At 47.2% G+C, this 13,385-nt stretch overlaps 1 protein-coding gene across 1 annotated transcript; it reads left to right on the top strand.

Annotated features, from left to right (window-relative positions):
- Nucleotides 1-531: 531 nt before the first annotated feature.
- Nucleotides 532-3,027, top strand: LOC127305742 (endoglucanase 8). Its single transcript, XM_051336271.2, has 3 exons — nucleotides 532-856; nucleotides 1,414-1,824; nucleotides 1,932-3,027. The coding sequence occupies exons 1-3, from the start codon at nucleotides 626-628 to the stop codon at nucleotides 2,775-2,777; spliced, it is 1,488 nt and encodes a 495-aa protein (XP_051192231.1). The 5' UTR covers nucleotides 532-625; the 3' UTR covers nucleotides 2,778-3,027.
- The last annotated feature ends 10,358 nt before the right edge of the window (nucleotides 3,028-13,385 follow it).

Raw genomic sequence — 13,385 nt, 5'->3', positions numbered from 1 at the left:
AAATAAGAACTATTAGAATCATTAATACGAACACAAAAAGAACCTTTATATAAAACAGATTTAATCAACATTCTAAATTTAGGAGAGAAATTCCTAGATTGCAACATAGAATCCAGGAACTCCCAATCAATACGATCATACGCCTTCTCATAATCTAGTTTCAAAACTAGACCTGTGTGCTTCTTAGAATAAACGTCGTGGATAACCTCATGAGCCGCCACTACACTCTCAAGAATGTAGCGACCCTTGATAAATGCAGTCTGATTATTAGCGATCATCCTATTACTAATCGGAGCAATCCTGTTTGTAATAGCTTTAGTTTTAATTATGAGCGGCAGTTTTAGACTCAGCATGTTACGTTCCAGCTTCCAAGGACTAGAAACTCAACTGTTTTTGCTGTTGTTTTTGCCATGCATGACACGGAAGGAGAAATTAACCACGCGAGAGGCGACCTCCCCTTGACCGGCCTGAAACCGAAGCCATTCTGGGCCGAACACTTCGCAACCTCCTAAACGCAAGCGCACCCCTCCCCTTTTAGCGAGCTTCCCTCTCCCTCCCGACCCACCTCCCATACGGCATACCCACGCGCGCCTTGCCATCGAGCTCCTCCCTCGCGTCGGCCCCTATGAAGAAGAAGCACACCGCGACGACCGGCGGCGTCCGTGCCGTCGCGCTGGTCCTCGCGGCGCTCGTCCTCTCCGGCGACGTCGCCGCGCACGGTACCTCATTCAACTACAAGGATGCGCTCACCAAGTCGATCATGTTCCTGGAGGCGCAGCGGTCCGGGAAGCTGCCGCACAACAACCGCATCAAATGGCGCGGCGACTCCGGCATGGAGGACGGCAAGCTCGCCCATGTACGTATATATGCATTGCCGCCGTTCATCTTGCTCACTTCTCTCTCTAAATTTCTTTAGTGTAGCTTCTTGGTTTGGTTCATCATATCTGTGTGTGCGTGTCTGTAGGATTCATATGAAATTATGAATGAATGCATGTAAATGTGGAGTGTTCATGGCATACGTTATCAAAGGATCATGCATGATTCATGGAGATATAACAGCTCTAATAAATGTGGACTATTGGCATTTGCACCACATGTAAATGTTTGCCCATTGAGTGCTTTAGCTAAAACATTGACGAAATGACTAGTAATTATCTTTTCGATTAATTTATTTTCGTCTTGCAATTATACTGTATGTACAAATTGTGCAGTAACCAACCAAGACAATTTTCGATAAAAAGACGAAGCAGGCAATGTCAGGTCGAAATCATGTCAACACACGTGCATGCATGTGTTTCAAGCAGCTGTGCATGCATAACTCAAACATTTCTTTCCCTAAAATAACAAAAAAAATCATGCATTTCTCCTGTATATATGGACGTGGTGAGTGAATTCGATCCAATGCATGGTCAGGTGGATCTCACCGGCGGGTACTACGATGCCGGCGACAACGTGAAGTACGGCCTGCCCCTTGCGTTCACGGTGACGACGCTGGCGTGGGCGGCGCTGGCGTTCAAGCCGGAGCTGCAGAAGACGGGCGAGCTGAAGAACGTGCACGCCGCCATCAAGTGGGGCACCGACTACTTCCTCAAGTGCGCCACGAAGAAGAACCACATGTGGGTCCAGGTGGGCGACCCCAACCTCGACCACCAGTGCTGGGTCCGGCCGGAGAACATGAACACGCCCCGCACCCTCTACCAGATCGACGACAAGACCCCCGGCACCGAGATCGCCGCCGAGACTGCCGCCGCCTTGGCCGCCGCCTCCCTTGTCTTCCGCAACGAGAAGGCCTACTCCCGCCGCCTCATCAACAAGGCCAAGCTGGTACGTAATAATTAACCATGTTAATTTTAATTTGGTGTGGCGGCATGCAATGCATGTACGGTGTTTGATCGAAACATAATATATTTTGTTCTTGTGTGAATGAGCAGTTGTACCAGTTCGGCAAGAGCCACCTGAAGACGTACGACGGCGAGTGCCCGTTCTACTGCTCCTACTCCGGCTACAACGACGAGCTGCTGTGGGCGGCGACGTGGCTCTACATGGCGACCAAGCGGCAGGTGTACGCCGACTTCATCAGCCACGAGGCCATCTCCTCCAGCGTGGCCGAGTTCAGCTGGGACCTCAAGTACCCCGGCGCGCAGGTGCTCCTCGCCGAGCTCAACATGACGGCCAGCGGCGGCCTGCAGAGCTTCAAGACGCAGGCCGATAACTTCGTCTGCGCCGTCCTGCCCGACACCCCCTTCCACCAGGTCTTCATCACCCCGGGCGGCATGATCCACCTCCGCGACGGCGCCAACTCGCAGTACGTCACCGGCACCGCCTTCCTCTTCGTCGTCTACGCCGACTGGCTCCACCGCGCCGGCGAGAAGGTCATGTGCGGGGACACGCCCATCAAGCCGGAGAGGCTCAGGGAGTTCGCCAAGCAGCAGATGGACTACCTGCTCGGGGCCAACCCCATGGGGAGGTCCTACGTCGTCGGCTTCGGGGTCAACCCGCCCACCCAGCCGCACCACCGGGGAGCATCCACCCCCGTGCTCAAGCCAGGGACGGTGGTTAACTGCGGCATGAGCTTCGGCGACTGGTTCGCGCCCGACAGGCCCAACCCCAACGAGCTCACCGGGGCCATCATGGGAGGGCCCGACGGCGCCGACAAGTTCATTGACAAGCGAAACGCATCGGCCTGCACCGAGCCATGCACCTACATCAACTCCCTCGCCATCGGCCCGCTCGCCGCGCTCGCCGGCCGAGGGCCCAAGCTCGTCGCCTCACACTGATCCCTCGTGTAACGTAGTATTGTGTTGATTCCGGTGAGGCCGAGCGCCGTGTCCGCGAGGCGTACTGTGCACCTGAATGAACTCTCCGTTAATTGGTTCCTCCTCGCACTGTTCTCTCTCTCAGCTATGTGTATTGTTTCTTTCTGATTCCGTATGTGACTAGGTGTACTTGACTGTATTCTGTGACTCAATCAGCTGTATGGTTAATCCGGCCATTCTCGTATGACTGCATGGTTGATGCGTGAACTCCCATGATTCGATCCGGCCATTCTTAGGTATGTACTTGACTGTTGTATTACAATGTGACCTACTCTCATAATATGTACATGATCAATCGGATCAATTAGTTTTCGATGATCAAGAATTAGCTTAGTTCTAAATCAATTGCAACATACATACAAATCTCATTTTCATTCACGCACGAGCAACTTCTAGCAACCAAACACGCCCTAATTCGCACTACTTAATGAGGCCATTACAAGTCTCCTTGGGCTGCTGATCATCAGCGTTGCTTGCTTCACAAGGCTGGTAGCCCACCTCCACATGGAGCTCAGACGAGTGAAGATGAAGGCAAGCACGAACAACCTTGTGTGCATATACCCCTCAGCGATGCGGAGCCGCATATTCGCTGGTTGATGGGGTGGTACGTGGCAGACTCCTCACGATCCGTCTCTCGTGGCGCGATCTCTTGTCGATGTCAAAAGCGTTCTACGCAGTGCAATACGGGCCACCCCGGCTGCTTCGACAAGGACCTCCCCTACGACGTAGGCTACTGGTCGTGCAGCCCCCGCCCCGTGCCGTGCAACGATGCGATCCGGCACACCAATTTCGCATGTGTTCAAAAATTTACTCAAGTGAAATGTGTGCTTTACTTTGGTTCACTCTAATATCTCAAGATACAGAAGAGTATGGATTGGTATAACAACACACTAAGAACCTCCTGCGTGGCTATGTATCCATGGAGTTGATGGAAAAGAAAAGTTCGCTCTTGCATATATATAGAGCTGATTATTCCCTGCTTGCAATGAATTTCGTTGGGTCATCACACTCCCATGATCATTGGCATCAACAGTGCATGGTGGTATCTAGGTCACGCTAATTGTTGAGAGGTCATCATCTTAGTGTGCCAAAAATATCAAAGTATCTATTTTTGTTTGAGGCAGAGATGTATTTCTCTCTCTTAGAGGTGACAGGTGAGGACTAATCTATTTAAATCATGCTTCACAGCTTCATGTCGTTTATAGTCTGACTAATGACTAATTATCTTCTAAGAGCAACTAATGTAAGGCTAACGATATATCTCTCCACCGCGTTGATGAACAAACAATTTTATATTTTGAGTGGCTATGGAGATGTTGGTGATTAGGATTTCAACATGGTGGGGGTGGTGGGGGGAGGCGAAGATATGATCGATTTTACATGCAATTCCTTTGAACTATATGTGTCATATCAAGTGTGAAATAAAAGAGCATGTATCTTATCATATTTTATTACATTAAGAGTGAATTCCACTTTTTACCTTGAAATTGTGCATTTGTGACACATATTACCCCATTTAGCGACACCTTGCACAATGAACACATACCCAAAAAAAAAGGTACAAAGCGTTTAAAATGGGGAATCTGCACAAATTTTCACTCGGCGAGGAAACTATAGGGTAAAAAGTGAATTCCCTCTTACATTAATTAATGTAAATAGTCTCAACTTTCGCATAGATAAGTAAAACATAAGTTTTGGCAACAAAAGAAAGCTATTTTTCTAAGTTTAAATATAGCTCAATTGTTAACATCGATTTGATCTAAATTTTGCGATAAGCTAGATTCGAGATTTATGTGACTGGCATGAGAAGGTATTATGTTACTCTCTCTTCTCAGTTAGCGAATTGTAGTTAAAATGGAAGAGAAAATATCCTTAGATTAGATTAGCCGTTCGTATACAATAGATGCACTATATCATGTACCGTGTACCTTAGGAATAATACATCAGGTGATCAAGGTGCTTGTGCATTCTCTTCTTCTTGGAGACGTCACTTTTGGAGAGCCTAGAGTTCACGTGTTGTTTTGGTGGTGAATGTATTGTTGCTGCTATGACTAGAACACGGATTTTTCTCTTAGTTTCCGTTTTTAGCTGTATGCATCTGTATTACCATTAGGGTATTACGTTGTTGTAGAGATTCGATGTAATTGGTATCTCCCGATATTAACATATTCGTTTTATAAAAAAAAAACACACTATATCGTGCACCGTGTACCATAAGAATAATAACCTAGCGGTGAGTCAACTGGACGGAGGACGGAGATGTGCCGCTATAGGCCAGGCAACGACCATCTGCGACGGCCAGCGTACTGGGGCCACTCGGCTGCCTAGAGACCTAGACAAGCCGCTGATCAAGTTCATCGACAAGCGAAACACATCGGCCTGCACCGAGCCGTGCACCTACATCAACTCCCTCGCCATCGGCCCGCTCGCCGGCCGAGGGCCCAATCTCGTCGCCTCCCACTGATCCCTCGTGTAACATAATGTATTGATTCCGGTGAGACCGAGCACACCGTGTTCTTCCAAGGGATGGAGCTCTAAAGCCAATCACCCCGAGAAGGCAATGCATTTATACAAAAGTTAGTGAGTTGATCAGTCCAATTACTGGCCAATGGGATGTGCAATAGGTTACTGAAAATTTCTGGAAAATAGATGCAGATATAATCCTATCTATACCTATCAGAGAAGAGTTTGAAGATCTTCTTGCATGGCACTATGATAGTAAGGGAATTTTCACGGTAAAGTCAGCGTATAAATTATATGTCCAGGATAGAGATGGACCGCAGCAGTCATCTTCTGGGGATCCATCAAACACTTTACAATGGGAGAAAATCTGGAAACTAGCATGTACACCAAAAATACAACAATTTGTGTGGAGGTTTGCCCATAATAGTCTTCCTCTGAAACTGAATATAAAAAGAAGAGGAATGGATTGTGACACTAGGTGTGTTTGTTGCCAGAGGCTAGATGAAGATGGAGCGCACCTTTTCTTGAAATGCAAAGAAGTAAAAAAGATATGGAATGATCTGAACTTGGAGGAGGAACGTCAATTGCTATGTACCTGTCCAGATGCAAAGGAAGTAGTACACCAGATGCTAAAAATGGGAGCAGAAAAAAGTGTGCTAATTGCATGTATGATGTGGAGATGGTGGACAAACAGAAATAAAATCAATGCAAAAGAGAAAGTAGGAGGACAAGAAAACGTAGTGGCCCAAACCAGATTCTGGGCGGGAGAATGCAAAGTGTTTTCCAGCAAGTTACGCCCTGACAGTATCCCTGTAGAGACAGCAGAATGGAAGACGCCGTCAGGTGATCGCCTCAAAATCAACATCGACGGTGCGTTTGCTGCATCAACAAGGACAGGTGGATGGGGTTTTGCAGTCAGAGACAGTACTGGTCAGATCAGGGGATCGGGAGCGGGAGCTCTCCGCTACGCTGCGAGCGCGGCACAGGCTGAAGCACATGCTTGCGAGCAAGCAGCGCGTGCCGCTGCTGACTGGGGAATGGTTGATGTGATCCTAGAATCAGACGCGCAGAATCTTGTCCGAGCCATGAGGAGTACAGATTTTGACAGAACACCTGAAGGAATGATCTATAGGGATATACGTCTGTACATGCAGCTCCATTTCAACTCGTATGAGTTCTCCTATGTACCACGTACGTGTAATACTCTAGCTCATTCCCTTGCTGAGTATGGTGCGAGCCGGCAGGACATGAAACTGCTTTGGCCGGAATCGCTGCCGAATGATGTACCTTTGTGTGTGACCAGCGCTTCTGCTGGATCAGTTCAGTAATGGAATCAAGTGTTCCATTTCAAAAAAAAAAAAAAAAAAAAGAGCACACCGTGTCCGCGAGGCCTAGCTAATGTGCACCTGAATGAACTCTCCGTTAATTGGTTCCTCCTCGCACTGTTCTCTCTCTCTGATCTCAGCTATGTGTATTGTTTCTTTCTGATTCCGTATGTGAGTAGGTGTATTGACTGTATTATGTGACTCAATCTGTATGGTTAATCCGGCCATTCTCGTATGACTGCATGGTTGATGCGTGAACTCCCATGATTCGATCGGGAAGCAATATGGCTAGTACACACACTTTGTTTCCTAGCTAAAGTTTAGAAGAATTTCGAACTAAGGATCGGAACATTTTGAATTTTATATGTAAGTACTAATCGGCTCGTTCCTCTCGTTCGCTCCCATGGGGCGACAAGAGGAACCCTAAAACAGCCACCGCCGCTAGCACCTCCCCTCCTCCTCCCGTCGTCGCGAGGGTGCGGATGGGCAAAGCCTGACCGACGTGGCAGCGGCGGGGGCCTCCTTGACAAGTTCTTGAGCCTTGGCACCCCGCCACCCCGGTCATTAGAAAATTAGCAAAATAAATTGCAAATTTTGCAATGTTCAACACTGAGCCAGTTAAGTAGGTTGGGAGCATACATCACTATGCATTAAAGTTTTCATGTCATCATCAACAGAGAATTATTTGCTTGCGGACACCCTCCTTTCTCTTTCATCCAAGGCACCTCATTCGTGTGATCTTTGTTGTCAGCCTAATGGATTTTTTCTAAAAGCTAGAGAGAAGTACCCTTAATTGGGTGTATCCAACGGCCTTGGGGAAGTGAAAGTGAAGGTTGATCAATAGCTTAGAAAGTTTTCTTTCTTTCTTTTCATTGTGACTCAAAGCCACAAACAAGGGTTGTTGGTGGGGGATATGGTCCGGGGGGGGGGGGGGGGCATCACCAAGCTCGCTCGCTAGAAAAAACGGCCTAGAAGGTTCAAGCTACTCATCGAGCGACTAGACCAGGGGAATCACCAGCAACTGGGCCTAAGAAGATGTCTTGGAGAGTAGGCTAAGGCCCACTAGGCCTATGCGTTTATAACCACCATAGCATGATTCATGTAAACCCTAACCGGGGGTTGCTCATATAAACCCTGGTGTGCAACCCTAGAACGTTCGGAATCTCTAGTCTCGAAACCCTAGCTCGCACCCACCAACTGACAAGGGGTTAACTTGTCAATGCCTACAAGTAGTAGACTAGGGTTTCGTTGGATGTAGAGGGCAAGTAGATCTCGAAGGTTTCAGTCGAAAAGTACTCGACGATGTAAAAACTAGGGTGCGAGAAAACAATGATTCGATCCTCTCTTTGTCCCTCGACTCCCCCTTATATAGGAGGCGGAGCCGAGGGATTCGTAGTACACAAGTTTACAGAGTCCGGGAGGGTTTCTGACCCGTCCCGCAAGATTACAAATAACACTTCCTATTACAACTCTAGCTTTCCTTATCACCATCTCGGGCTTCCGAACTTTATATTCTTCGATACGTGGGCCTTCAGTAAACCCCGGGTACTATCTTCGGCAGGCCAATTGGGAATGCCTATGTCAGTAGCCCCCGAGATTTTGTTTGAATCGTAGAGTCAAGGAAAATCTCCACTTTTATATTTATTCAATATCTTTGAACTTTACCACATATCTTTGCATACAAATTTCTATATTGTACAGGGATGATGGTAGTTGGGGCTAGTTCATCTGACGGATCAGGTACTAGTTAACTGCTCTAGTGGCAATCCGCAAAAACCTACTTCAAGATCACATCCCTGGACATGATCTCGGGATACTGGTGTAAACTTCGACAGGTGCCGCTTAAGGTCTTACCATTCTGTCGAGTCCCAGTCATGTTTATCGGGTACCTAACGCGTCCGTTAGGATTTTTCTTCGTATCTGTTGATACGGAAAAAAGTAGCAAACCGACGTCAGAGACGGCGCCACGCCACACAGAACGGATCTGGGGTCTTACCTTCGCAAAGTTTTGCAGCATTCAGAAATTATTCGCAACTTTGGCGTTCTGAGAATATATTGTCGAGTGCTTATTCGGCTGTTGGAATAGCACATTTTATTGAGTCAACGGATGACTTATATTGCTCTCCCGATGGGAGTATATGTAGAGTTATTTATATAACTCGAAGTATGCTCCCTTTTGCTTCCTTTTTTCTCTTTTCTCTCTCTTTTTTTTTTGTAATTTCATCGGGCACGCGAACAGCGTTCCCGATGGGAGTAGCCCCCGAGGCTACATCCAAGGACTTGGACTTGGTTGTAGGATCCACACATTATGCCACTATATTGTCGCTCCTTCTCGAGCTTTTATATCTATCGGGTGCGCGAACAGCGCTCCCGATGGAAGTAGCCCCCGAGGCTATGAACAAATGCTTGCGTTTGATCATAGGCTCCCGCAATTTCTATATTGTCATACTCAAATTTTACTTTTTTCCAAAGTAGCCCCCGAGCATTTGGGCAAAAACTTGTATTTGATCAAAGGCTCCCGAAGTAATAGATAAATTTTCCTGCCGCCAATCTTTTTATTTCATACTTGTCGAGATTTTCCCCTTGGTCAAAGTGACCTCAATGCTGACGATAGCCACGATCTTTGTATCCAAGAAACTCGAGTACTGCTGTCCCTGCCTTGTGGGTCCAAAGTTCCTACCATGTTGACACGTCGTGCAAGTGGGGGACACACGTCCTCCGCTTTTCCTAGCGCACGTACTGTAACGCCTATTCTGTTTCATCTAAGTAAAAGTACCTTTTTACCCTTTAGTTACGAGTTCCTTGTCCACCGCACGATTTCTCCATCCAACGGTGCGTCGATTCACCACACCTTTATTTAAGATCATCGTCTTCCTCCTTCTACACTTTCGCTCGCGCCGCTCCGCTGCTCTCATCTGCCCAAATCCTTCTTTGCGCCCCATAGTTCTTTGAGCTCCGCCACGCTCGCACTATGCTACTGCGCCATTGTTAATGCCACCGCGCAGACTCACCAGGAACAGTACTCCTGAATCCTCGATGGCTGCCGCGGATCTGGGAAGCGCGGAGTGGGAGAGATCCAAAATCTCCGCCCAAGACATCAACCAACTGAAGAAACTGGGGATCAGCAAGTAGCAAGACGCGCTGCGCTTCCCCAGCGAAGAAAGCTACCCAACCCCTCCAATGGAGTATTGGGTTAGTTTTGTTGATCATCTCATTCGCGGCCTCTCTGCCCCTATTCACAATTTTCTTCGAGGGTTGCTTTTCATGTAAGGATTGCAACTCCACCATCTCACTCCCAACTCCATACTCCACATCTCGATCTTTATCACCCTCTGCGAGTCCTTCCTTGGAGTCCAGCCTAACTGGGCTTTATGGAAGCGTCTCTTTTTTTGTCGCCACAATGGCTCTGCCAACGTCGCCTATAACATAGGTGGCGTAGTTATCTGCGTCCGCCCTGATGTCGAGTACTTCGATGTCAAATTCCCTGATTCAGTTCAAGGGTGGCGCAAAAAATGGTTATACATCCACGAGGAAAACCATGGGTCTGTTGAAGACAACATTCCTCCTTTTGACGGTGCCGAAAGAATCTGTCGTCGCCGATCCTGGGATGCAGAGGCTACCGCCGAAGAAAAAGCGGCGACAGAGGCACTGATGACTCGCATCCGCGAACTTCAGAATACCCGTGGCCAAGAGTTATCGGGTATCCAAATCACGGCGTATTTCCTCAGGATTAGAGTGCAGCCTCTGCAAGCTCGCAAAAATCCCCTCTGGAAGTATGCTGGCGACGAAGATGTGGATCGCTTGTCAGTCGATTTGCCGGTCAAGGACTTAGAAAAACTTGTCCGAAAAATCTCCTCCCTCAACAAGAAAGATCCTGTCCCCTCGTCTTGCCGCGTGAAGCCGTATAGCGTCACCAACCCTCTCCCTGAGGTAATTTCTCGTGTGACCTTTTTTTTATCGACCACTTTTTTTTTGTTTTTGTTGACATCTTTTGTATAACTTTCTTGTCGACATTCTTCTGTTTTGTAGAACCATCCAGATCTTGTTTCTCTTCCTCCCCTTCCTGAAGGTGGAGAAGTTGAGGAACGGGCTGTTGTCACCGACGACAACCAGGGTACTTCTCGCCCTGAGAGTGAAGCCGCAGTTTCTCGAAAATCTGCTGTATCCTCTGAAAAAGAGACCTATTCTGAGGCCACTACCTCAGCACATTCCCCTCCTCCTGCTGTTTCTCCGAAGAACAAGAGGAAGAGGAATGAAGTTGAAGATTCCGGCACCTCCAAAGCCGAAGAAGCTGGTCCTTCCGAAGGGAAGAAAGCTTTCGACCCTTTCTTGGATGCCCTTGTCAGCTCGTAAGTCCTTTATTGTGCTTTGTTGCTTATCTTGCAAAATACTTGTCGTCATTTTTCCTTATATTGTCGACGTTTTATTGCAGTGATGATGAGGAAGAAAATCCTCCTATTGACGTGGCTGCTCGAACGAGCACGTCACGTACTTTAGTTGTGTCGGATGCTCAACCTGATGTAGAGGAAACTTCGCCTCCTCAACATAACATCGAGCATCCAACTCCACCTGCAAGCCCCCGGGCCCCTTCACCAAAGAGGGCCAGGATTGAACCAGTCGAAGAGCCCACTCAACTAAGTGGTGGTTTCACGACTTCTTCACTGAATGACGTAAGTTTTATCCATTACTCTTTTGTTTGATACCTTTTTTTTTCTTTGTTGCCATCGAATTTTTCCCGTACTATATTTGACTTTTCTTTCTTTGGATTTCTCTAGCCTTTGATGAAGGAGTTTTTCCGGCTCGATACCCAATTCGTCGGGTACCGTGATCTTTCGAACCAGCTGAAAGGTACTATCTTGCTATCTTTTTCTCAATTGCATTTCCTTCCTCTTAATTCTTGTCGCAATAGTCATTATTGTTGACCTCTTTTTCAGCCAATCTTGCGGAAGCTAAAAATCGTGATGACACACTTGCTCGCAAACTGGAGCAAAGTGAAAAAGCTCGCAAGGAGGCTGAAGCAGATGCCAAAAAGGCTAAGGCAGAAGCCGCAACCGTCGAAGATCTTCGAAAGAGACTTCATGAGGAGGAAAAGTCTTTAAGCGAGCGGATTTCCGAACAATCTGCTCGCGAAGAAGTGATTATCAAGCGCATGGCGTCGCAGAGCCGTCGTTTTGCCAGTAAGTGCCCAAACTATTTTGACTTCCTTGAACTTCTTCTATCTTGCTTACTTATCAATAAATTTTTGTCTTGGCAGGAAAGACGGGTCAAGAATATGAACTTACGGATCCCGAGAATGATCCCCTACTTGACGCGCTTTCTCTCCTTGAGATTCATGGAGACGAGGCACGCGACGGCCTTGCCGAAGCTGAAGCGGGGTTGTCGCAACTTTATCCCTACTTCTTCCCGAAGAAAGAACAACCTGCGCCGTTCCTTGCCCTCGCCAAGTGCTTCAACACTCCCAAAAACCTTGGGCTCAAACTTCGCCAAGAAAGTTTGAAGGTTGGCGTGGAGGGTACTATCGCCTTGGTTGCCGATAGCCAACAGAATATCGACTGGACTAGGGTTGGCGACACGCAAGAGATGGAGACCAAAATGTGGCAGTCGCTGATAAAAGCTGCAAAGCCAAACTCGAAGAAGGTCCTCGCTTATCTTGGGTGCAAACCAACTCCAGCTCCAAGCTCATCCAAAACGGAGGTCTAGTAGACCACCCTATCTTTCCTCCTTTTTTTTGTTTCTCTTTCTTCCTTTTGATGTTGTCGCTGATGTCTACGCGCGCTTCTATTCCTGTAGACAGTGTTGGGCCTCCAAGAGCAGAGGTTCGTAGAACAGCAGCAAGTTTCCCTTAAGTGGATCGCCCAAGGTTTATCGAACTCAGGGAGGAAGAGGTCAAAGATATCCCTCTCAAGCAACCCTGCAACCACAATACAAGAAGTCTCTTGTGTCCCCAACACACCTAATACACTTGTCAGATGTATATGTGCACTAGTTCGGCGAAGAGATAGTGAAATACAGGTGGCATGAATGTATATGAGCAGTAGTAACGGCACCAGAAAAGTGCTTGCTGGCGTGCAGTTGATGATGGTAATATTGCAGGAAGTAGAGATGCAGTAAAACAGTAAACAAGCAATGATTGCAGTATTTGGAAACAAGGCCTAGGGATCGTACTTTCACTAGTGGACACTCTCAATATTGATCACATAATAAAACCACTCTACACTCTCTTGTTGGATGATGAACACCACTAATTGTGTAGGGCTACAAGAGCACCTCAATGCCGGAGTTAACAAGCTCCACAATATTCGATATTCATATTTAAATAACCTTAGAGTGCATGATAGATCAACACAACTATACCAAGTACTAACATAGCATGCACACTGTCACCATCATACTATGAAAGGAGGAATAGATCACATTAATACCATCATAGTAATAGTTAACTTCATAATCTACAAGATATCACAATCATAAACTACACCAAGTACTACATGATGCACACACTGTCACCATTACATCATGAAGGAGGAATAGAGTACTTTAATAACATCACTAGAGTAGCACATAGATGAATAGTGATACAAAACTCATATGAATCTCAATCATGCAAGGCAGCTCATGAGATCATTGTATTGAAGTACATAGGAGAGAGATTAACCACATAGCTACCGGTACAGCCCTTAGCCTCGATGGAGAACTACTCCCTCCTCATGGGAGACAGCAGCGTTGATGGAGATGACGGTGGTGTTGATGGAGATGCCTTCCGGGGGCACTTCCCCGTCCC

The sequence above is a fragment of the Lolium perenne genome, chromosome 6 (genome assembly GCF_019359855.2).
Source record: "Lolium perenne isolate Kyuss_39 chromosome 6, Kyuss_2.0, whole genome shotgun sequence".
Classification (NCBI taxonomy): Eukaryota; Viridiplantae; Streptophyta; class Magnoliopsida; order Poales; family Poaceae; genus Lolium; species Lolium perenne.
Note: the sequence above shows the minus strand (reverse complement) of the source record. Positions and strands in the feature narration are given on the sequence as shown.